The following is a 23,458-nucleotide window of genomic DNA, read 5'->3' as shown; positions in this document are numbered from 1 at the left end:
CTGTTGGCAGTGAGTTGAATGGAGCCTGCATGCAGAAAGGCCGTTCACTTTAGCATACCAGGCGCTTAGGATTCACAACATGGGGACAGCCATCATGTTCTTTGCTTACAAGTGAGTTTCCAAAGGAACTTGCCTACCCACTCTTAGAGTGAATTTTGCTACGATGCAGCAAGATAATTCTTATACTTTTATATAGTTTTCAGGAGTAACCTGGAGGGCGAAAGGCAAATCAATTTAAGCTTCTTAAAGCTTATCACCCATTTATGTTGTACATCCCTGATGAGACATGCTCAAACCTAGGGGTGTGCCATCCAAGTTCAGAAACTGGCAAAATAGCCAGATTTATGCCAATCTGGCATGATCCAGCTATGCTGGTTCCCCAGGATGAACTCCAGCTCCAATCCAGGCAGCTGGACTCTGCTGGGCCTAATTATCCAGCCATAAGCAGCCACTGCAGTCGCAGCAGAGGTAGAGCAATTTGGAGCCCAGTGGCAGCAAGAGGGCAGCAGCATGAATGGAGCCCATCTCCGCACCGCTTCAGGAGAGCAGAGCGAGGCAGGTGGGATGGGGGATGAGGTAACAGTGGATTCCCAAACCATTCCAGCCCCGCCCTTCCCCCCGCCCATGCTCCAAAAGAGCCCTTTAAGTTGCTGCCACTGGCCACCTGGGGCTTGACAAGTTTGACAAGCTCCCCTCCCTTGCTTCAGTAAAGGGATTCTCCATTGGCATTTCTGGTTGGACAATAGGATTCTCAGATTCAAAACTGGGTTCCCTTGCTGTATTTTGGTTCTGTTGGGGTTTGTCGCTTAATCTTGCGAGGGACTTTCAATGTTGAACCAGAGTCCCAATTAAGGGGCAGGGTGGCAAGCTGAGGAGTTTAGAAATGTTTAGAAATGTTTCTCCATAGGAAACAAGGGAAGGTGGCTGGAGGCAGCTTGTTCACGTTCCAATAGAATTGGACCCCAGGATCCAATCCTCCTGAAATCTGAGGGGTCTTCAGTGGATATCAGGAGTAGGTTCCCCAGAAATTTGGTGGAGTTTGCTTAAAAAATGCTCCCCCAGCCCTCTTGGACATTTCCCCCCATAAGGAATAATGGCCCGATGAATCTGGGATTCTCTAAACCAGATCAGAGAATCTGACCAGGTTTTCAGGAATATCAATTTTTTTGGTATCCCTGAAACCTGAATCTAGATCACCCAGATTTTTTTTTTGTTTACACCTCTATTCAAACCTAGCTGCAAGGATAATTATTTTTAAAAGGATATATGTTCCCAAAATGACAGCATCACCACCTACTTTATTTACTGCCTGTTCCCAGTGATATTTGGGGGGGAGGGTGGGGGAGAATGGCAACACAATTTCTGCCTCTGATTACAATAATGGCTGTTAGTCATTGCTCATTGCTTTACCTCAGGATCCAGGTTTCTGAATACGTACATTCTTGTCTTCTCCATCATGGCAAATAAGTCTGGGTTATCCTTGGCCCATTTCATATCCCAAACATCTTTGCGTTCCAGTTTGAGTTGTTCACCTATTACATTTTGCCCTTTACTGTCGACTATTCGTGCATCCAAATCAAAGAAAGTCAGCACTCCTAAGACATCTATGATAGCAAGCCGACTAAAAACAGAATTGGAGAAAAGGTAGAAGAAAGTAGGGGGAAAAAGAACAATACTTTAGTTCTTGCCCACCAAGTCTTTCTTGAAAATGTCCCCTTGCCCCAACATTCACCTTATTTCAGTGAAGGCAAATTTGAGAAACCATGCTTGTTAAGGTAATGTGTAGTCTGGGAGACCCAGGTTCGAATCCCCTCTCCACCATGGAAGCTTGCTAGCTGACCTTGGATCAGTCACACACTCAAACTAATGTACTTCCTTTCCTTTCCTGATACAGCTCTTTTGGCCACAGCCTTCCGCCTAATCCCACATTAAAAAAAAAAAAAGGGGGGGAATCTCATTCCAATCACAAACGTTTTTAAAATCTATGCTGGTTTGCTAAAAGGTAAGATTCCAGTGACCTGGTAATGTAATGTATCCCCCAGAGCCACGGTCATTTCCGACATTAAACTGACCAACTCGTATGGAGCACAGAGTCTCCTGCAGTTCAGCCCCTCTTTGCACCTGTGCAGTTGGGAGAATCCTCTAAGTGACATCTGACAGAATGCACTGCTGGCTTTTCTGCCTTCATCCTTTTCACAAGGCACTGCAAGCATTGATTGCAATATTAGCTGAGTTTATCAGCAGACCCTGAAGGCATGACGACAGTACAATCCTATGAAGAGTTATTATTCTAGTCTAAGCCAACAGAAATCAATGGGATCAGTTTAAGCAACTCTGCATGGGACTGCATTGTTAGACACCTAAGTAATAAGTTTCAACTAAAAAATCTTAACTATTTTTTCATTTTACTATGTGCCCTTTAAAATTGCAGGTAGAGGTTACAGATGAATGGGTGGTGGTGCTGGATGTGACAAATCCATTTAATCATGAGAAAAAACAGTGCTACTGGGTAAACTGAGTCCATCCATTCCTCAGTCATGACCAATGAGCAGCACATGAAGTGAAGCAGCAGGTGTTCAAGCATAACCAACTGCAATGCATATGAAATCACTGTACATACTTAGTTTGCAACCCAGAGATCCATCACCCTTGTAGATATTGTGCTGGTATGCTAACAAGGCATGTCTAGCTACATTGTACAGGTTGCAGCACAATTTAAATCAGACACTGAGCCTATGGAAAGTTGCACAGGGAAGCTCTTTGCCTTACCACATTAAACCTTGCCCTACTAAAAATGAGAAGCTATTTTACAGCCAAATTTCTCTCTTACCTGGAGTTGCAATTCAAAGACAGTTGATAGGGCAGACAGTTTAGGCTATATGTCTGAATGAAGCCAACGTTGGGAAGACTGTATCTCTGAACAGTGCCAGATTCCCGTCCCTAAAGAAATACAGATTTTGCTTACTGAGGCAATATCTTCCTAACAGAAACCTTCTAATAATCTTACTGTATGTATTACATGAAGGAAAAAAAATTCTGGATAGAGGACAACCAGAACACACTGGGTAAGAAACGAGTATCACTCATGAATCAGTGATTGCCCCTCTTGGCTTCCACCATCATTTGCCTCTGTGCTGATGAATCATACATTTTTATTTCTAACTGAGCTGTCCCTCCTTCAGGCTCTTGTGGTACCAACAGAATTAAAAGGACCATGAAGGAGCCATGCTGTATTACCTCCAGTGTGTCTCTTACAGAAAACAGAATATTGTCCCAGAGACCCCTGCAGTGTTACAGGAAACTCCTTCTAGATCTATTGCTAAAACTACGCTTGAAGTAGCACAAAGTTGTACTGTAGTGTCATCTTTAGGGCAATCGCCTACTTCCTGATAGGAGGGGCTCCTGGAGAATAAGCAGACAGTATTGTGTTGTCAAAAACAATTTTGCTATCCAGGGAAGGGGACCAGCTACTGTACTTTGCCACCCGCTGCTCACTCAGTTACTCCCCTGGGTGACTGAACAACTAGAAGGAGACAATGCTGAGGCTGTTTTCTTGTCTGGGTGGAAAGAGAAGACCCACCTAGCACAGCAGCTATGATCCTGAAGGAGCCCAACAGCTGCAACTACCCCAAAGGGAGAGGGGAGGCAGCAGCTGATTCTGAGGCCAGTTGAAGGCCGCATGCACTATGGTGGACCTTGGGACACACCCCCCCCCCCAACTCCCCGGTGGATTCCTATTGCCACTTAACTCCTGCAACACCAGCTTTCCACGATTCTTAAAGTTACCAATTTCCAGTTTGGTACTCACAATAATAAGGGTCTTATCAGATGCTGTTATTGCACAAATTGGATCCTTTGTTCCCTGTAACCATTTAAATGACATTAGTTTAATCCCTAGAGTCAGAATTTATTTTCAGAAATAGAGCAAAACAATGCATTTTTTTTTAAAAGAACAAATTTGGCCTCACGCATTTTTAAACTAGAAAAATCTAAGCTTTTATCGAAAGATTGGTATAATGTAGTAGTTAAAATTACAACTCACCTGAAGGGCTTTAGCATAGTCAAGTATTCCATCTGCTGCTCCAGAAGAAGTGTCATCTACATGGCAAATCCTGAAGAAAAGCACTCACATTATTAAAAAAAGGCAAATTTGCACACAAAACTGGATCAGGCTGGGGGTGTATATGTCCAAATATCTAACATACCGGGACAAAGATTTTGTCGTATTGCAAAAACAAAGAGATGGGTTATGAAGGACCTAGATTTTTTAAACAGCTATTAGACTGCGGTAAGTGTGGCAATAACAGTGAATTGGTAACAGAGAGGTGTAGAATAACAGTGAAAGGTAACAGAGAGGTGTAGAAATTCAGTTAATAGTGCAGCAGCATTGATATGCTGAATGATAGGTAGTGGTTCAGTCCCTCCCCCCTCCATGGGATGTAGGCAAAAAATAAAGTTCTAGATGAAAGAAAAACTAATAGAGGCGGAGCCTTGCTAGCTGTTCAAATAAAACTAGAGGTTTACATTTTGAGAATGTTGACTACAAATGACATTCATTGTCATTATCTAAAAAGGGAAGTCAGGAGGAAAAATTAGTAGGAGTTCAACTGGCTATATGAGGTGATACGAAAATGGTCAGAATGTAAGTTGTGTGAATTTTTCTGATCATTTACTTTAATAACTCTCCTGGGTCATAAATCAAATTTCAGAGAGAGAATAATAAGAGGTGAATGCTGCGCACAGGAAAAGGAGTTTTGAAACAAGAAAACAAACCTCTCTCTGCCTTCTTTTCTAGTCCGTGTGACTTGGTTAATCTCCATTGCTGTCAGCTTCTTGGCGACACGATATTGCCAGATATAAAATGCTTCCTTCGAAGCCACTATCACTTGAGTTTTGGTCATAGTAACAAACAGCGGTGCTAATACAAAATACAGATAAGAAATAAAATTTGAATAGGCCCACCGGATGCTTGGTACAAGATACGAAATATTTTTTTTTTAAATTTTTATTGGAATTAGAAATATTTTGTCATTTATAACAATCAAATTACTTTAATATTCCAGTTCTAACCCCCTCCCTCCCCCCCCCGTTTGTTGACTTCCAACAGTTTTCCAACCCTTTGTCTATTCTTCCCCTACTCATTTCAACTTATTTTGTCAATTAAACATATACTTTCACACTCTTCTAAGCTAGTCTATTATAACACAGTGCTAAGTCAATTTCCCTTCACTTATCAACTAACTAATACATTCCTGGCATGTTATTCAATAGTAATAATACTGGTAATATTCTCAATATCCTGTACTCTAACTTATTCATTCTAATGTCATCAATATGGGACAAACAATTTATCCCTCCCTATAACCTGAGTACTCATAAGTGATGAATACATTTATAAGTCAACCAATTTAACTTATACTCTATATGTTACTCTTTACTTCCTCTTATATCTCTTATCTTTATAACAAAGTCAATCAATTTGACTCGTGTTCTACACATTTCTAAATATACCTATAAACACAATATACATTCGACATAAGTCAATCAATTTAACCCATGTTCTGCACATTTCTAAATATCGCTATAACCAAAAATACCTTCAGCATAAGTCAATCAATTTAACCTATATTCTATATGCTACTTCTCATTCCCCCCCTTCTTGTATTCATGAATTTTAATTCTGTTAATTCTCAATTACACCCCTATCTGCCAGCAACATAATTAATTAATTAATTTCTACTCTTATATATCACATAATAACTATTACTTAATACTGTATAGAATAATCAAATAGAATAATTGCTTAGTAATTCTTCTTTAACTCTCCTCCCCCCGGTATAGTCACTTCTCTCTTCTTTTGTTTTTCTTCAATAATTTTCAAACTGCCACAGTTCTCCTCCCACCTCCCATTTTTTCACCAAATATTGTTTCAACTTCTCCCAATCTGTGTTAAACTGTCCTGGATCAAGGTCTCTTAGTTTTCTTGTCAGTTTATCCATCTCCGCCATGTACAGCAATTTGTGAATCCAGTCCTCGATAGTTGGCACTTCTTGTACTTTCCACTTTTGCGCATACAAAAGTCTAGCCGCTGCTGTCATGTAAAAAAGCAATGTCCTATGTTGTGCTGGAATATCTTCCATTCCCAAGTTCAGTAGCAGGAGTTCTGGGTTCTTATTAACTTGAAACTGTAAAATCTCACTTATTACTCTTATTATTTCCCCCCAGTACTGCCTGGCTACCTCACAAGTCCACCACATATGGTACAAAGATCCTTCATGCTTTTTACATTTCCAGCATTTATTAGACGTGTTCACATTCCCTAGCGCAATTTTCTTTGGTGTCAGGTACCAACGATAGATCATTTTATAGACATTCTCTTTAATGTTAGTGCATGTCGTAATCTTCAAAGTATTTTTCCACAAATATTCCCACGCCTCCATTGTTATTTCTTTATTAAAATTTATAGCCCACTTCACCATTTGCACCTTAACTACCTCTTCTTCAGTATACCATTTTAACAACACTTTATAGACCTTTGAAATTTCCTTTTTGTCTTCTTGTAAAATTACTTCCTCCAAGTCCGAGTTCTCCATTCTTATCCCTCCCTTGGCACAATCCGATTTATAAAGGTCTCTGAGCTGTCTATATTGAAACCAGTCATAATTTGGAGACAACTCTTCTTGCGTCTTTATTCTTAATTTAGAAAATTCTATTCGTGTTATCTCCTTATACGTTAAACACTGTTGTTCATTATCGACAGTTCTCGGATCTATCGCTTCATAAGGAACCACCCAGGAGGGAATTCCTTCTTGTAGGTAATCTCTGTACTTTTTCCATATTGTGAAGAGGCTTCTCCGAATGTAATGGTGTAAAAACATAGAGTCCGCTTTTACTTTATCATACCATAAGTATGCATGCCATCCAAATATTTTTTGTATCCCTCTAAGGCCAGCAATTTGCGATTTTTAAGCATCATCCAGTCCTTCAGCCAAACCAAGCAGATTGCCTCATAGTAAAGTCTTAGGTTGGGCAGTTGCATTCCGCCTCTCTCTTTCGCGTCCTGTAACACTTTCATTTTCACTCGAGGCTTTTTGCCTGCCCAAACAAAGTCCGATATCTTTCTCTGCCATTTCTCAAACTGCTTAGAATCCCGAATAACTGGTATTGTCTGTAACAAAAACATCACTCTTGGCAGCACATTCATCTTGACTGCTGCAATTCTTCCCAACCATGACAAATTCAATCTATTCCATTTAATCAAGTCTCGTTCTATTTGAGTCCACAATTTCTCATAATTGTTCTTAAATAGATCTATATTCTTTGCAGTCAGTTCAATTCCCAAATATTTCACCTTATTTGTTACTTAACAGTCTGTTATTTCCATAAGTTGCTGTTGTTTTTGTTTAGTCATATTTTTACACAGTATCTTTGACTTCTTTTTGTTTACAAAAAAACCTGCCAAATCTCCAAATTCTGTGATTTTTTCTATTACCCTTGGCATGTTTTCAATTGGATCTTCCACAATTAACATTATATCGTCTGCAAATGCTCTGACCTTATAGGAAAAGTCTTTTATCTTTATTCCACGGATTGCATTATCTTCTCGGATCTGTATCATCAAAATTTCCAAAACCATTATAAACAACAGTGGAGACAACGGGCAACCTTGTCTTGTACCTTTGCCTATAGTCAATTTCTTAGTCACCTCGTCATTCACCACAATTGCTGCACTCTGGTCTCTGTAGATTTCTTTTACTGCTCTGATAAATCTTTCTCCCAACTGTAGCTGTTCCATAGTGGCGAACATAAAATCCCAGTTCAAATTGTCAAATGCTTTTTCAGCGTCCACAAAGAAGAACCCAACCTCCTTATCACAACGCCTATCATAATATTCAATAGCATTTATAACTGTCCTTAAATTGTCTCTGATTTGTCTATTCGGTAAAAAACCAGCTTGTTCTTCCCCAATAACTTCGGATAGCCATCCCTTTACTCTTTCCGCTAAGATCTTCGCAAAGATCTTATAGTCATTGTTAAGTAAGGAAATAGGTCTGTAATTTTTGACGTTAGTCAAGTCCTGTCCTTCTTTAGGGATCAATGATATATTAGCTTCACTCCAAGTATCTGGAATTCTTTGGTCTCTCATAACACCATTGATCACTTCTTTTAGGAATGACACCAGTTCATTGACCATTACCTTATAAAATTTAGCTGTGAGTCCATCAGGCCCTGGCGCCTTACCCAGATTTGTTGACTGTATTGCCTTCCTTATCTCTTCCTCTGTCACTTCACTATTCAATTTATTTCTCCAATCTTCCGAGATCACTGGGAGCCTCATTTTCCCCAGATATGTCGCTATTGAATCTTTATTCACCTCTTTTTTATTATACAATTTAGCGTAAAATTTGTAGAAGGCTCTACTAATGGCAGTCTGTTCCAGATATACTTTATTATCCTCACATATTTTATTTATTGTCTTCTTCTCCTTTCTCTTCTTCAATTGCCATGCCAAATATTTCCCAGGTTTATTTGCTCCTTCAAACGACTTTTGATTCATTCTCTTCAGATTCCATTCCAGTTCTTTATTATTCATTGCTGTCAACTGTTCTTGTAAAATTTTAATGTCTTGGTAAACTTTCTTCTTCCCTGGTCTTTTCTTTAGTAGTATTTCTTTGGCTTTTATTTTCTCTGTAATCTCCTGTCTCTTCTCCTCTTGTTTTTTTCCTGGCTCTTCCGTTTAAGTCCATTAGTATGCCTCTAATTACTGCCTTATAGGTATCCCATACCTTGTTGGTTGGTACTTCTCGATTCATGTTGTATTGTATGAAGAACTTAGTTTCCGTTCTCAACATCTCCAAGTTTTCTCCCTCTTGCAACAAGTCCTCATTTATTCTCCATCCTTTCCTCTTAGTTCTTTTCCCAAACTTCCACATAATTGGATTGTGATCTGAGCCTACCATAGGCATTATTTCCACCTCTTTAGTCCATAACACTAAGTCCTTTGAGGCCCAGATCATGTCGATTCGTGATAAAGTAGAGTGTCTTGCGGAGATAAATGTGAATTGTCTGCCCTTGGGATTCTGTATTCTCCATACATCTTCCAAAGTTTCCTGCTGCATTAATGCAAAAAAAGTTTTTGGTAGTAGTCCTCTTTTCTTTTGTGCAGTTGCTGATTTCTTGTCCTGCTCCAAATTTGTAACTCCATTGAAGTCTCCTGCAAGAATTATCTGGTCGTAAGAAAGTTCATCTAATTGCTTCCTCAAATCCTCAAAGAAGCTTTCTTTTGCTCCATTAGGTGCATAGATTCCAATCACCAGCACTTTCTTTAAATTCCATGTACATTCCACCGCTAAAAATCTGGCTTCTGGATCCTTAAACACTAACTTTGGCTGCAGCTCCTCTCTAATATACAAGACCACTCCCCTTTTTTTCTTTTTTGTGGCCGCTGCAAAATGAGTGCCCAATTTGCTCAGTTTTAGATATTTTACATCCTGTTTTCTAATATGAGTCTCTTGTAAACAAACAATATCACATTTCTGTTTTAATAGCCAGTGAAAAGTACTTTTTCTCTTATTGGGTGAATTAAGTCCATTTACATTACAAGATATAACCTTACATTCCATATTCATAGCCTTGTTGCTGGTAAGTCCTTTTCATTGTCCCTCATAAACTTTTCCATTTCAAATTCAGATCTGATGCGCTTTTTCACTCCTCCAAACTCAAATGCCAGTCCTTCCGGTAATTCCCATCTATACCTTATTTTCATGTCCTTCAAAATTTGGACTAAGGCTTTATATTTTTTCCGATCAAGCAACACCGATCTAGGTAACTCCTTCATAATAATCACCGTCTTGCCATCAACCTCCAATGGGTCTTGGAATTGCTTGCTCACAATCATTTCTTTCATATTTCTGGTTGTAAATTGCACAATCACGTCTCTTGGTAACTTCCTCTGGGTCGCAAATCTTGAGTTTATACGATACACCACATCTAGGATAGCCACGATTTCTTCTTCTTCCTTCCCCAGGTATCCAGCTAACACTTCAGCAACTTGCTCTTGAGCTGTCTTTCCCTCCATTTCCGGCAAACCGCGAAACCTTAGCTGCTTTTCCATATACTTGCTCTCCGCAATAGCCATTCTGCCCCTCATCGTCCTCATATCTGTCTGTTGCGTGTCTGAGAGATTCTCCATCGCCTTCTCCACCACGTTAACTTTTTGCTGTGTTGCTTCCATTCCCTTTTTCATTTCTGCCAATTCACTTTTAACTGTCTCTTTAACTTCTTTGATCTCTTTCACCAGCTCCTGCTGGACCTTTAACATTTCCGAAAATCTTTTGTCTAAATTTTCCATAGCCGTCTGCCGCTCTTTTTTCGACATCGTGGGGCTTGACTTGCCTCGCTCCCACGAATCTGCTCGTTTCCTTAACTCCGTGGCGCTTGGCTAAGTGTCCCTTTAATTTAATTTAATTCAAATGTCCCGGTTTCAAAAGGAAAAAAAAAGCACTTACAAAATCCAAAATGCCGGGCGTCTTTTCTCTATGGTTTTTCTATATTTTTGTAATCCAATATGGCATACTTCCTCTTCTGCTGAAGCCCGTGCCCTTCCCTCTTCAAAGATGGCGATTGCCCTCTTCCTGTCTGCCTTAGGGCCGTCTCTCTCCAGCAGCTCTATCACAATTACGTACTTCCTGTTTCCCGTCTCCTCACAGCAGCTCTCGCGATGGTAGAAGCTTTCTCACAGTCTATTATCTCCTCACAACCACAGGTATGAACAACAATCCTCCAATTTCTCTAATTACTTCTTTTAGCTTAGTCCTTTTACTAATCTTTTTCTTGCCGAGTCTTCCTCTACTTTTAATCAAACTGTTGCAGTTTAAAAGTCCCCTTTAATGCTTCTTTACTTTAGGTAATTCGTCCCGTTTCAAGAGATAGTGATCTTTACCTTTTCAAACGTCTTTCTGGGTTGTAATCACTGCTTCAAACTCAGGTTCTCTTTCACCTTCTTTCCTCCTGTTGATGCTTGGGCATGTAGATCTTATGCCAGCCGTCACTGGCCCCAGAACTGCCGCAGAGATATAGGCCGACCTGTCTTAGGGTGGGACCTCAAGGGACGGGGGAGAGTCCGTTGCGCAGAACCCCCCCTCGCCCGAGATCAACGCGCCCTGAGGTACTTGAGCGTTCAAAGCCTGTTCTCCGCCTGAGAACAGGGGACCGCGGGCTTGTTTGCCCCCGCCGGTCACTAAAAACGGCAGCCCGGTCAGCTCTGCTCCCAGAGCTGTGTTAGACCTCCATGGATCCCAAACAGGAAGTCGGTACAAGATACGAAATAGATGGTGTGGTGCAGAGACTCGATTGGTGTGCATATTCCTTTGCATTTGTATCAGGCAACTCCATTTTATGAACAGGAAGCTTTAGCAAGCAAGGGGACTCAGGCATCAGGGCTCTCAGACATGTGACCAAGCACTTGAGCAGCGGCTTCCCTCTCATGCTGAATGATAAAATGGAGAAGGCAAAATGTTGTAAGCTGCTTTGGATCCCCAGTGGGGAGAAAAGTTGGATATCACTGAAGTAAAACAAAATAAAATTTGAAATGGGCAGTACAATCCTAAGTAGGAGGGCCAAAAGCTCTCAGGGAGCCAACTACAAGTTACACCAGCGTATTCTGGACTTACACTGGTGTAATCCCACCTATGACAGTGCCTGGCTATGGTGCCACTCTGCTACAGCTCTCTGCCAGTGCCCAGCCGTGGCGGCTTGGCGTGGGCATGTGCGGCGTAAGTTCCTGCACTGGTGGCTAGGGGGCAGGCTGAAGTTGGGGCACAACTTAGTTGGCTCTCTACACCATTTTGGGCCTGGGAATGCCCCTCACAATGGTAGAAAGTTATGCCACAAAAAATGGCAGTGTAGCCCATAGCCTCCCATTGTATGGGAAAATTCCCTCACCTCCCCTGTGCCTGGCCTCACCAAGGTGGCCCGGCAGACCACAGGATGCTGACTACCACGGGGACCAATCTGCTTGCACCCCTTCAGTGGCTGAGCTCCCCTCTCCATACCCAATCAGCTCCCTGGGCACACTACATAACCTCACCTGGGGCACCCGTGACCCCATGTAAGTAGGGATGCAGCCGGAAGCACTGCCCAACATCCCCCTGTGGGGACTTAAGAGTGCGAGGTGGGAGAGGATGCTTGTGGTGGTGGGGCAAGAGTGGGCAGGTGATACTTTAAGAAATTTGGGGCTTGCTTCACACTGACATATGCGAGAGTCCAGAGTGTCTGACTAACAAGCACTAGCCAAGTTCCCTTGAGGTTACCCATCTCCTCAGTCCTAGCTCGGGAGGGATGAGGGTGTACTGACAGGTTAGAAAGAGTTGGGGAGGCAGCTTCCCTGGCTTATTCATTCACACTGTCCTCCCCTCTCCCTTCACCTGCACCCCCAGACACCAGCCTCCACAGTTGAGGCTTGCAGGGGGGCGGGGGCTGCCAGTGAGCAAGCGTGGCCCACGCTTGTCACAGAGGCAGTCGCCCAGGATGCCACGCCCAACACAGCTGTTTCAGGGGGGGCTTCAAGCAACCCATGTTGGGGTTCCGTTCAGACTCCCTTCTGCTAGTCTTCTCCCTTGGGCAGAGAAGAGATCATGGCTGTAGGTTGGGGTGATTGGGTGCTTAATCTTGTTACTCCTATGTAATGTCAGGTGTACAACCCTATGACTATCTTCACAGGATCAGAACTCCAAGCTGCCATGGGAACAGCCAGATGCAGATGAGGAACATTTTCTTGCCAGAGGGGCATCCCTCATCTCGTTGTTGGCAGCACCTGTGACAATGGAGTCGCCGCCTCTGGCCATGGACACTCTCCCAGGACATGGTGGATCTAGCCGTGGCCTTTGCAAGGTCAGGCTCCTCCCCTCCCCAGCCTGTTTTCTTTACAGGCTGGTCACAACCTGTCAGGGAGACTGAGGAGCACAGTTGTTTAGCTGACACTTGTTTTAATATGTGTAATATTTATGGCAGGATCAACTAACCAACCTGTATGGAATACTGAGATTGGAAATTAAGTGAGAATTCTGTTTTCATCCAACTATACCAGCTCTGCTGCTAGAAGCAGGCAGTATGTTAAATAGCTTAAATAATTTCAAATGCCTCCTACTTAAAGAAGCAAATATTATCCTATGATGAATCTGCAGACATTAAAATTAATGAATTGGATTCCCCAGGAAAGCTTACCCAAATTGAAAGAATGGATCTTTCCCTGCTTCCCCCTTCTCCCAGTAGACTGCTGCCTGTCCTCAAAATCCTTTGAGAGTTACCATAGTACTGAGGTCTACAATGAGGAGGAGGAACTAGGCAAAAAAATTTGCTTCTCTTCTCTCTTCTGCTCAAAGCTTAGTCCCCAATAAAGAGACCCACAGGAACAGTTTGGAATGTGGCATAGGGTGCCACATGGGTGCAAATCGCCTCCCATTTTTGAGTCAGCAAAAGCAAACTCTTCTGTTTGTGTTTCTGCAGGCTTGGATCCACCTGACTGACAATTAAAAGTTTGTCTATTATGCCAAAATCTATAGTAGTTTGAACAGTCATAACTGAAAACAAGGAGCAATAAAATTATGAATATTTTCTTACCAATGTCAATATATTTTGGATCCAAAGGAGTACCAATGGAATTGCAGAGAATCAGTACATACTATAGAAAAACAAAAAGAAAATACTGCTTTTAAAAATGAAAATCCAACATGCTCCTCAGAGATCAGGAACTTAATTTATAAAAATTACACAAGTAACACTGCTAGAGATTTATTATCAAAATAATGTAATAGCACTTCATCTTGTTTAGGAGAAGAAAAGAGTAGAATTCATGTTTCATTATAAGAAAAACAACTACTTTTCCACAAAATTAAGTTTTACTGTTTATATAAGAACAACAGAAACACTTTAGTTTATAACCAAGAATAATTCTACAAAGCACTATCAAACGTTTTCATTTGTGGTGAGCTAAATAATAGGGAAAAGTCTTGGCAAAGGCAGAATGTAGTACAACTATTAAAGCAGCAAGGGAGGAGCTGCAGCTTAGTGGTAGAGCACCGGCTTTGAATAATGACATTTCCATCAAAAGATCAGATAGCAGGTGACGTGAAATATTGGTTGCTAGTCAGAGTAGAGACATGATGGGGCTAAATGGATCAACCGACTGGCTCATTATAGAGCAGCTGCATGAGAATTCATATGTTCAAATCATACGTGGACTGTCAGAAGGCAATAATTTCATTCAAACATTTTCTATTTTGTAGGACCCTCAAACAACAAGGTCTTTGTGTTATACTCAGCACTCACAAAAATGTTAGTAAACTGGTCTTTCAAATTCTCATGTATTACATGAACAGTCCCCACTAAACCCTTTGTGTAAAAAAACCTATTAAGAAACTTGTGTTGCAGATTCTTGTCCCTGGAACAATATGAGGGAGCACACCTCTCTCCCTAATGATCTTCATGGAGGGACCATACCCCACATCCTTTAAAAAAGACATTATTACTCTTGCTTGACTTGGTTGAAATTATTAGGTACGCAATCGGCTTCAGATTAGGCTCTTATCCAGCATTACTAGAACACATTGTCTAAGTATATCCTGCACTCAGAACCAACAACCAATATTTTGTACAGCCGATAAACTGGCTCAAAATCGAGTACAACACCTGACCAACCTTTGCCATGTTAACTAAGCATGCATAGTTTCTGCACAGATAGCAGCCCAGCTTAAACGAGACTCTGGTTCCATACAAAGTGACATGGCCAAGTGCTTTCACTCTGCCAGTGTCCTGCACCACCTTGGGGAGGCAGTTCCCTAGTTTAGGGGCAGCTGCCAATAAGGTCCTTACAAAGGTTGTCACTAAAAGCAGTTTTGAAAGAACTGGGCCGTCTTGGATAGCTGCAGATGTTTCTCCAGAATCCATTTGCTCTGAGCCAGCAATCAAAGATAAAGTTTGCCCATTTCTCAAACCAAAGCTAACAAGCCATTCAGCTTGAGGCAAAGTAGTAAATGGTGTAGATAGGAGACGGCAAGGTACACTTGTTATTTTGAAGGATATAAAGGTTTGGATCCAAAGATTTACTTTTACTCGTGTTCAGTTGTTCTACCTCCCCTTCCACTCTCCTCCACTGTCAGTCATCCACACATCCCCTAAATCATCAGAAAAAAAGTTTGGGGAGGGGGAATGAATAATCCCTCTCCCACCCATTCAGGTCCAAGTGGAAGTGTCTGCAATCCTCACAAAAGGATCTTTAGACTTGAAGCCAAAAAGTGCATTTATTTATATTCCTTCTCACTATTAAAATTACTGTTCTATTAGAGCTGCCCAGACTGGAAAGGAAAATTCCAAATATTATACTTAGTTGAAACACGCGTTCGTACCAAATATATGCAGGTAACACATACCATATGCTAAAAGGACTTAAAGCAGAATTTAAAGCATAGCTTTACCATTGTACCAACAGATTCAGTCTCATGCTCCTCCTTTGCAAGCATTGCACAAAAGATATGGGAAATAACTGAATTAGTTCAGAATTGGCTAACTGAATTACTTAATTACAATAGTGAAAATTCATGCATTTTAAAGTTAGATATATAAAGGAACTGTTGCTTCCATAAAGAACGGTAGCCAACATACAAAAAAGCATTTACCTAGGAAATATAATTTCCAGAGACATATTTTTCAGTGTCATTACATTACTGTAAGAACCTGCTGGAAAATCTTTTCTAGAGGTATTTACTTTGAAAACCAAAACAGCATTGTTCTCAGGATATTCTTTAAGTCTAGAAATTTATGCAAATTTGCTTGATGATATCATTCAGAGAGAAAAGGCAAGATTTATACTAAAAATAAAGCAAATTCAAACAATGTGCCTTTTATCACAATTGTCAACAAAAATAGGATGAATTAATTTAAACCCATAGAAGATTTTTTAAAACATATTTGTTCTTCATCTAACTTCCAGGCAGCTTTCAATGATAGCTGTTCTCTGCCAGAAGAATGTTACACACACAGTTCTCTAAATCTTTGACAAATGTGCATTTCTTAGGCCTATTCAGGTAGAAAACAGTCCAGTTTCTAATTTTCTAATTTAAAACACTTCATGTAGGGCTGAAAGATAATCAATTATACCTGTGGTTGACTTTCATCAGCTTTTGTTGCCAAAATGCAGAAGTCCCCACAAGTTGTTATGGAGATCAGACTCTTGACATATTTCAAATACTTTTCATTGTTCTTTGTGTCCCAGAAGACCACACAATATTCTGCACGATTAGGTCGGACGTATGCGTAAACCACTGTATTAGAGCAGTAACCCCACTATCAATAAAGAAAATATTATTTTTTCAGTAGGCTACAGTAAGATGTAGAAAGTACATTCACTCAACAGTCAAATACTGTTTCCATCAAATGAAATGTTATTGGAAAAATATAACTGAGCTAGCTAAACATGCTGAAGGTTTCAGATACTCTGTTTAAAGGTAATTAAAGAGCAAGTAACTACCTCATCTTGGATAGCCAGCCACCTCACTTTAAAAGTTTCTTATCTCTGGAAAATGCTAACAAAATATTGTTTGTGATGTTTATGAACTGGGTTAAGATCACGAATCACACTTTCTGGCACAGAAAGTTACAGAAACAAGCCAATTACAAAATTCTTTCAGTATAGGAATCAGCCACATGGTCATTAAAAATAGTTTACAGGAGAAAACGGCCATGCCAAACACAGAGCAAAAGAGAAAAAAAGGGGGGGGGGGAATGAGAAAAAATAGTTTTATTCTATTATCCATCCCTACATATTTCACTTATGCTTTTTCATAGGGATCTAAAAGCATATAAATGTGCTTTAACTATGTTTTAAAATCATTTTAATGAGAATACATTCATTCTTGGTTTTATTATATGATTACATGCTGAAGAAGCGTAGGTGAAATGTGTATGGGCTGATTTTCCTGATTTTGCAAAAGAAAAAAAAATGCTTTATATTTGTACAGCTTTTGCACATGGGAACATTAGTAATGTTCCCATGTGCAAAAGCAGGACAGGTATCAGCAACATTTTGGTCCCTAAAACTTAAGAGGACCGTCACAGTGGCATCCAAATCTATTGGAATAGTAAGGTCTTCTTATATTGGAGCATGGAGAATCCACATAGAGCAAATCTCCGTTCTGTGTATACCACACCACTCTTCCAGCACAATACACTATCTTTCCAGCACTGTGATTACAGGAGTTTCTTCTTATAAGTAGCTCAGATTGCCAGGGACATCCATTTCTTCCATTATGTTCAACATTGAGTGATTCCGCACAGGTTGGATAATGCACTTCCAGTCCTCTTTATAGATCATTTGGAACAGATTTTTTCGTGTGCGGAACAAAAAATCCACCTCAAACGATTGATAAAGTGCATTGAAAGTGCATTATCCAACCTGTGCGGAATCAGCCATTCAGAAGAGGGCATAAAACTAAGCTCACTTCTTGTACAGTAAAGATTAAAAAACCATCATGCAAACCACAGATAACTTAAAAGTGCTTAAGAACCATGTGTTTTGAGTTATGTGAATGATAAGAGGATACCAGGCATTTTATATCTGTAACTGGCTTCCATCCAGTAATCCCCAATAAACAACACATTGCTATTTTCTGTGGACAGACTAGTGACCTGCTTGATCAAAAGGAACTCAGCAAAAGAAATTGTCATAAACAGTGTAGCTAATGAATGTATATGTTGTCTCAAATGATATACAAAAGGCTGTATTTTACGTATAGAAGGAAAGAGCGACTTAAGTATTATCCAGAGATGCTGGGAACGCTAAATTTGGTATAACAGATGCTTAACAGGAAGAAACAACAGATTTTTTGAAAGTTTTGACCTGTTAGGCTGTTAGGATTTTTATGGATTCTTCATATCTCCAAATGCTTTGGCTATATTTTTAGAAAATGAATCAAGTAATGTAACTATTGTAGGGGGGGGGGGGTCTCAGATGCTTCGCCAATGAGTTAGGGACCATAGACTTCACCACTAAGTTGCCTTGCATATTATCTGTTGCTTTGAATATGTACTCCTATATACTACTTGTGCTTCATGTTGTCTAATGTCAGTCCTAGAATTGATTATGTTCTGTTTCAGCAGTTCTTCAACTCTGCATTGAATCCTCGCTAATGCTATGTCTTTGTAAAATCCTATGACATTGTTTATGGAAATGCCCTTGTCACTGTATGGAAATGTCCTAGATACTGATTGTGCTAGTCTCACACTATGTAATCCACCTTGAGTCTCAGTGAGAAAGGCGGACTATAAATGACATAAATAAAAAAAATAATATTTTTAAAGGAACACACAATTTTCTGCTAGTATCAGGGATGCAAGGCACACTGCAAAATATAGAAATTATATGATTTCTGTCCAGAAGCATGACACTCAACATCAGGTAAAGAAGACAGGGATGGAAAAATAGTTAGGGATATCAAGTAGTAGGAATGGGTAGGGAGAATCAGGTGGTGGTGCACAAACAGAATAGCCAAGATATTAATGGTTCAATAAAGCTCTGGCGAAGCAAGATTTGTGTGGGCTAAATATGGGGGCAGCTTCAAAATGCCAGCAATTATGCTTTTAGTTTTCCAAAGAAAGCAGTGTTATATGAACACCTACCTTATAGTCTGGCCGAATATTTGCGAAATAAATAGACGAATCAACCGCTATGCCAATTTTCAGGCCTCCTCCTTCCCAAGAGAGAGATGACATCTGTTTGCCTGGAACCCTCAGTGTTCGCAAATGCTGAAAAGATGCCACCCATTAGCTGATCAGTAATTTTTAAAAACGGGAAATAAATTATTTCATATGGTGCATTAAATAGATTTTGTATGATTGGAATAAAGGAAATGGTAAGTGAGCACAAGAAGGTATATATGCCTTTTTGACAGTGAAACAAGATGGGGGAGGACTCTTTTATGATCCTTCTCTATTAATAGAACTTGAGTCCCCTAATAATTTTCTGCATTCATAGACAGTGGCTGGCAACTACCAAATCCTTTATAAGAATCTTCTGCTTCTAATGAGTTTGGGATTGCCAGATTTTGTCTTCAACACCATCTCAAGATCCTAGGTGAACTAATAGAAAACATTCTACTACTATGGTGAGAAAGTACCTGGTTGAGGAAGTGGAGAGACCTCTTCCTTATGGACATAAATAAAGAAATATTGTTGGTATAAGCTAATATACTGGAATGGAAAAGCTCTTTGCTTCTCACTTAAGAGCATTTTAACAAAGCAACATCGTTGTATTTGATACAGTTCATAAAATACCACAGAATAAAAATATTCATCATTATGAGTGGTGAGGACAGCTAATCTTACTTATAAAATGAGCAGGGTGCTGCAAGAATATAACCTTACCATAAAAATAAGGAACATGCTTCTTACTGGCTGGTAGCCATAATACTCACAATACTGCTAATCATTATAAAAATGATCACCGAGTATAATTTACAGCAGTGGTTTTCAAAGTTCATACATTCAGGGTATCCTTTCAGCACTGACTTGTCTGCCAAGAACCCCATGTACACGGCAGTGGGGCTTAGAACAACACTCAACGCTATCCTATGTATCCTATGCATATCCTATGTATCCTATGCATATTATGGGAGAAGGCTGGAAGAAGGAGGCTGTCAGAGAAGCCTGTCCATGATTAAATGACCCCTTAAAAGCTTCTGCCGAACCCAGGCTTCCCCTGATGCACCTTGAAATTGTCTGGTTCTGGAAGGGCCACTTCCCCTATATGAACATGTGCACCACTTCACATTCTCTCTGTCTCTTTCAGATATTTCAGTCTGGACACAACTTGGGTTCACTCTTTTACAGCAGCAGATTCAGCCACCTGGAAGAAGTGAGGAAGATTGGTGCTTGGACCCAGTTCCACAGGGTGGGTGGTGGATTTTATTTGGAGATGATGGGGGTGCTGTTAATGACACTTGACAGTTTGTATAAATTTTTATTTTAATGTCTGGTTGCTAGTTTTAATAATAATAATAACATTCGATTTATATACCATCCTTCAGGACAACTTAATGTCCACTCAGAGCGGTTTACAAAGTATATCATTATTATCCCCACAACAAAACACCCTGTGAGATGGGTGGGGCTGAGAGAGCTCCAGAGAGCTGTGACTAGCCCAAGGTCACCCAGCTGGCTTCAAGTGGAGGAGTGGAGAATCAAACCTGGCTCTCCAGATTAGAGTCCCATGCTCTTAACCACTACACCAAACTGGTTTTGTAAACTATTTTGTTCGCTGTCTTACAGAAAGAAAGGTGGAATAAAAGTGTTTAAAAACATAAATATAGCATTAAATAGGATAGGAAAACAAGAGGGGTTTTTTGTACCTCACCAAATGGAGTATAGAACTGCACAAGGTTTACATCTTTATCTTGAGCAGCTATCTTCTGGAAGCCAGCAACAGCCAGCACATTCCCACAGTGGTTCCACTGGATACACACAACGTTCATGGAGGTGTCGATTAAAATAGGATCTAGTCATTATGAATTTTAAAGAAAAAGTAATATAAGGAGAAAACAAAGAAATGTGAATGAAGAATGACTCCCACTGGACTCCAAGCAACTCAATTCATAGCAGGTTTGTTTTTTAAAGAGGTTTTATAAACAAGTTCTTCTTACTTTGGTCATTTTCATGTCTCATTATTTGGCATCTTCCATTGTCAAAGCAAATAGCAAGGCAAGGACAATCTGGCTCAACGTAGCCCTCTGTGCCAGGGTACCACTGTATTCCAGCAATGCTGAATGCTCCTGTTACGTTTACCAAACAGTTCATTTTCATTTTCATCTAAAATAATAATTTAATATACATATAGACACAATGAGCCCAATATAGCTAGCAAACTTAAATCTAAATAAATATAACAATTTTTTAAAGCAGGCTCAGAAACTCAGCCCAGTCTTAATGCACATTTACTCAAAAACATGCACGAAACTGGAATAAATTCTGAGTTGCGTCGCAAAACTGCACTATAAAAGAGGCAATGTCAGGTGAAACATTTATATTTACACCAAGCTAGTATTTGAAAAGAGAAGCACATGGGAGTTTTCTACTGATATGAAACGCAGTTTTTAAAAAAGAATCCTAAGAAGTAATAGACTATGGTTGCAACCCCAAAATAAATTAAATCACAGTACTTGCATTAAATCCAATTTAACACCACTGATTTTAGTTAAATCAGCTACACTGGTTGATGTTATTTGTGCCTCTATATTTCTGCTCCATTACACACTGTAATACAGAAATGTTTTCAATCTCTACGGTAGGGGCAGACTAATTTTAAGCACTGTCAAAAAACTAAGCAGCAATGCATTTATGAAGCAGGGTTGTTAGACAGGCAGAAATGTTTAAGAAAATACTCCTGACTGTAAGTGTAACTGAGTAATGAATCCATCCACCAAGTAATAGCTAAAGGGAATACATTTCTCATACCCTGAACTTACCATAAAAGTCCCTTGATTATCATAAATGTGTATTTCTCCATTTGCCATTCCAAACAGCAGAGTTTTGCTGTCTGGAGACCATGCAACATGGCTAAGTTGTGTACCTTTTAAATCCTTTCCCCAAATACGATTCCCTGTGAACAGAAAATACATTCAACACACCCTGCAACTAGAAATAAAATTTAAAATACTGCAGGAGTGCTACTAGAAAGTTGAAAATCTTCATGATGGCTACCAAAGGCATTTTAACGCATCCATTTGAGCCCCCTGCTTTCTCATCAATCTAGAATCAAAATTCAGGTGCCAATTACAAGCACAACTGTGTGATGCTTGACAAAAAGTGAACTCTTTAATGGGACCTCTAATTGGCTCACAACATAAAGCAAGATTCTGCACATGCATAGAAAATGGTGTTCACTGAAATACATTTCTGTTCTAATCACAAAGAGTGCCTGGGCCCATGCCAGCCAGAGCTGAACAGGGCCCTGCAACCCTAAAGGGGCAAAGATGCAGCAGCAGTGCAAGCAAGGCGCCAGAAGCACCCCCCAGGCCGATCCTTCCACCTAGCTGTCGCAGAGCTCGGTGCGCAAGGGGGCGAAGAGCCAGCAGCGGTGCGAACAGGCACCAAAAACTCCACACCAGGATGCTCGTTCCAGCTTGGAGACTGCAAGATCCAGGCCCGTTCACACTGCTAGGCAACAGCCAAGTGCTGAGGGGCAGGGGCCAGCTCCCCTGACCAGGGCTTGCAACGGATATGCACGGCCTATACCTCCCAGGCCCTCCGCGTTTCCCCACCCCTCACTGCAACATGGCGGCCACCATGCCTTCCCTGCTCTGCTCCCCTGCACGGCCCACAACCTGGGCCCCCAGGTGAGTCTGGGGGGGTCAGTGTCTCTAATCACAAAGAGCTCACCAAAGCCTATGCAAGTGCTCCCAAAGCCTAATATCATAATTTCAAATGCTGAGCATTTACTGTTCCTTAATCAGTTCTTTCTCAGAAACAACAATGGATTCCTTATTCTCAAGTGAACTTAAGTTCATTTTATTAACTTTCATACGAAGGTGTAAAAATATAAATGTTTTAAAATGCAGTGCATAAAACACATTCAATTTCTCTCTGGTAAGATACGGCCAAGTGAAGATAGGATTTGCAAACTGTAATAGAAGTTCATCAGCTCTGGTCTAAGGGAAATATTCTTTCTAGAGAGCTTTAATTCTACCACAAATTAATATAGCTCACTGCTAGGTCCTGATGCAATGTCTGAGAATCATCATTCAGTGTAAGAGCACTAAGTGCACAACTTATCCAAACCCCCAAGATACTGCAAAGCATTCAGGTGATACCTTACCATCCACAGAACCCACAATTACAGCACCATCTTCATATACAATGCAAATTTTTTGTCCATCAGCATTCCAGCTCATGCTTCGGACAACAGATTTATTTCTATTGTTAATCATCTCCTCGTACCAAGCACCTGAAGTCAAAAAACAAAAATTTCAGCCATATTTTTAACACTATTCTTCATCTGAACTACCATTATGAGAACTAAAACAAAACTAGAGTTGGTTGTTGTGGATTTTCCGGGCTGTACGCAAGTATGCAACAACCATCGTTCTCCGGCCGTGAAAGCCTTCAACAATACATAAAACTAGAGTTATTTGAGAAAACAGTTTTTAACTCATTCCAACTCCCCCTCCTCTTCTCTCTTTCTTGACCACCTATGTGCTCTCATTTGTGATCATTTTCTGGGATGATTGTGGTAACAACCATTTAAGAACAGACTATCTTGTCACATAGCACTGGCCTGGAATAAACTGAGATAAGAAGACCGTCTGCAAGCCTACATTTCTAAGGGAGAAAATAGTGCAGCAGCAAGAGTATGTATTTCCTGTTGTTTTTAAACACTATCCCTGAAATAGCTCTTGAAGGAGGTCACCGCCAC

At 40.4% G+C, this 23,458-nt stretch overlaps 1 protein-coding gene across 1 annotated transcript in view; it reads right to left on the bottom strand.

The window, feature by feature from the left end:
* WDR35 (WD repeat domain 35) overlaps window positions 1-23,458 on the bottom strand; it is a 48,470-nt gene that overhangs the window by 17,812 nt on the left and 7,200 nt on the right. The window contains exons 5-16 of the mRNA XM_054977912.1: window positions 22,862-22,990; window positions 21,513-21,646; window positions 20,691-20,856; window positions 20,400-20,545; window positions 18,673-18,798; window positions 16,156-16,341; window positions 13,621-13,681; window positions 4,774-4,918; window positions 4,043-4,112; window positions 3,809-3,862; window positions 2,831-2,940; window positions 1,411-1,621 (exon numbers count right to left, since the gene is read on the bottom strand). Of these exons, the coding sequence (XP_054833887.1) occupies window positions 1,411-1,621; window positions 2,831-2,940; window positions 3,809-3,862; window positions 4,043-4,112; window positions 4,774-4,918; window positions 13,621-13,681; window positions 16,156-16,341; window positions 18,673-18,798; window positions 20,400-20,545; window positions 20,691-20,856; window positions 21,513-21,646; window positions 22,862-22,990 (1,538 nt within the window). The remainder of the gene's footprint in view (window positions 1-1,410; window positions 1,622-2,830; window positions 2,941-3,808; window positions 3,863-4,042; window positions 4,113-4,773; window positions 4,919-13,620; window positions 13,682-16,155; window positions 16,342-18,672; window positions 18,799-20,399; window positions 20,546-20,690; window positions 20,857-21,512; window positions 21,647-22,861; window positions 22,991-23,458) is intronic.

The sequence above is a fragment of the Eublepharis macularius genome, chromosome 1, assembly GCF_028583425.1.
Source record: "Eublepharis macularius isolate TG4126 chromosome 1, MPM_Emac_v1.0, whole genome shotgun sequence".
NCBI lineage: Eukaryota > Metazoa > Chordata > Lepidosauria > Squamata > Eublepharidae > Eublepharis > Eublepharis macularius.
This window is presented reverse-complemented; position numbering and strand designations above follow the sequence as displayed.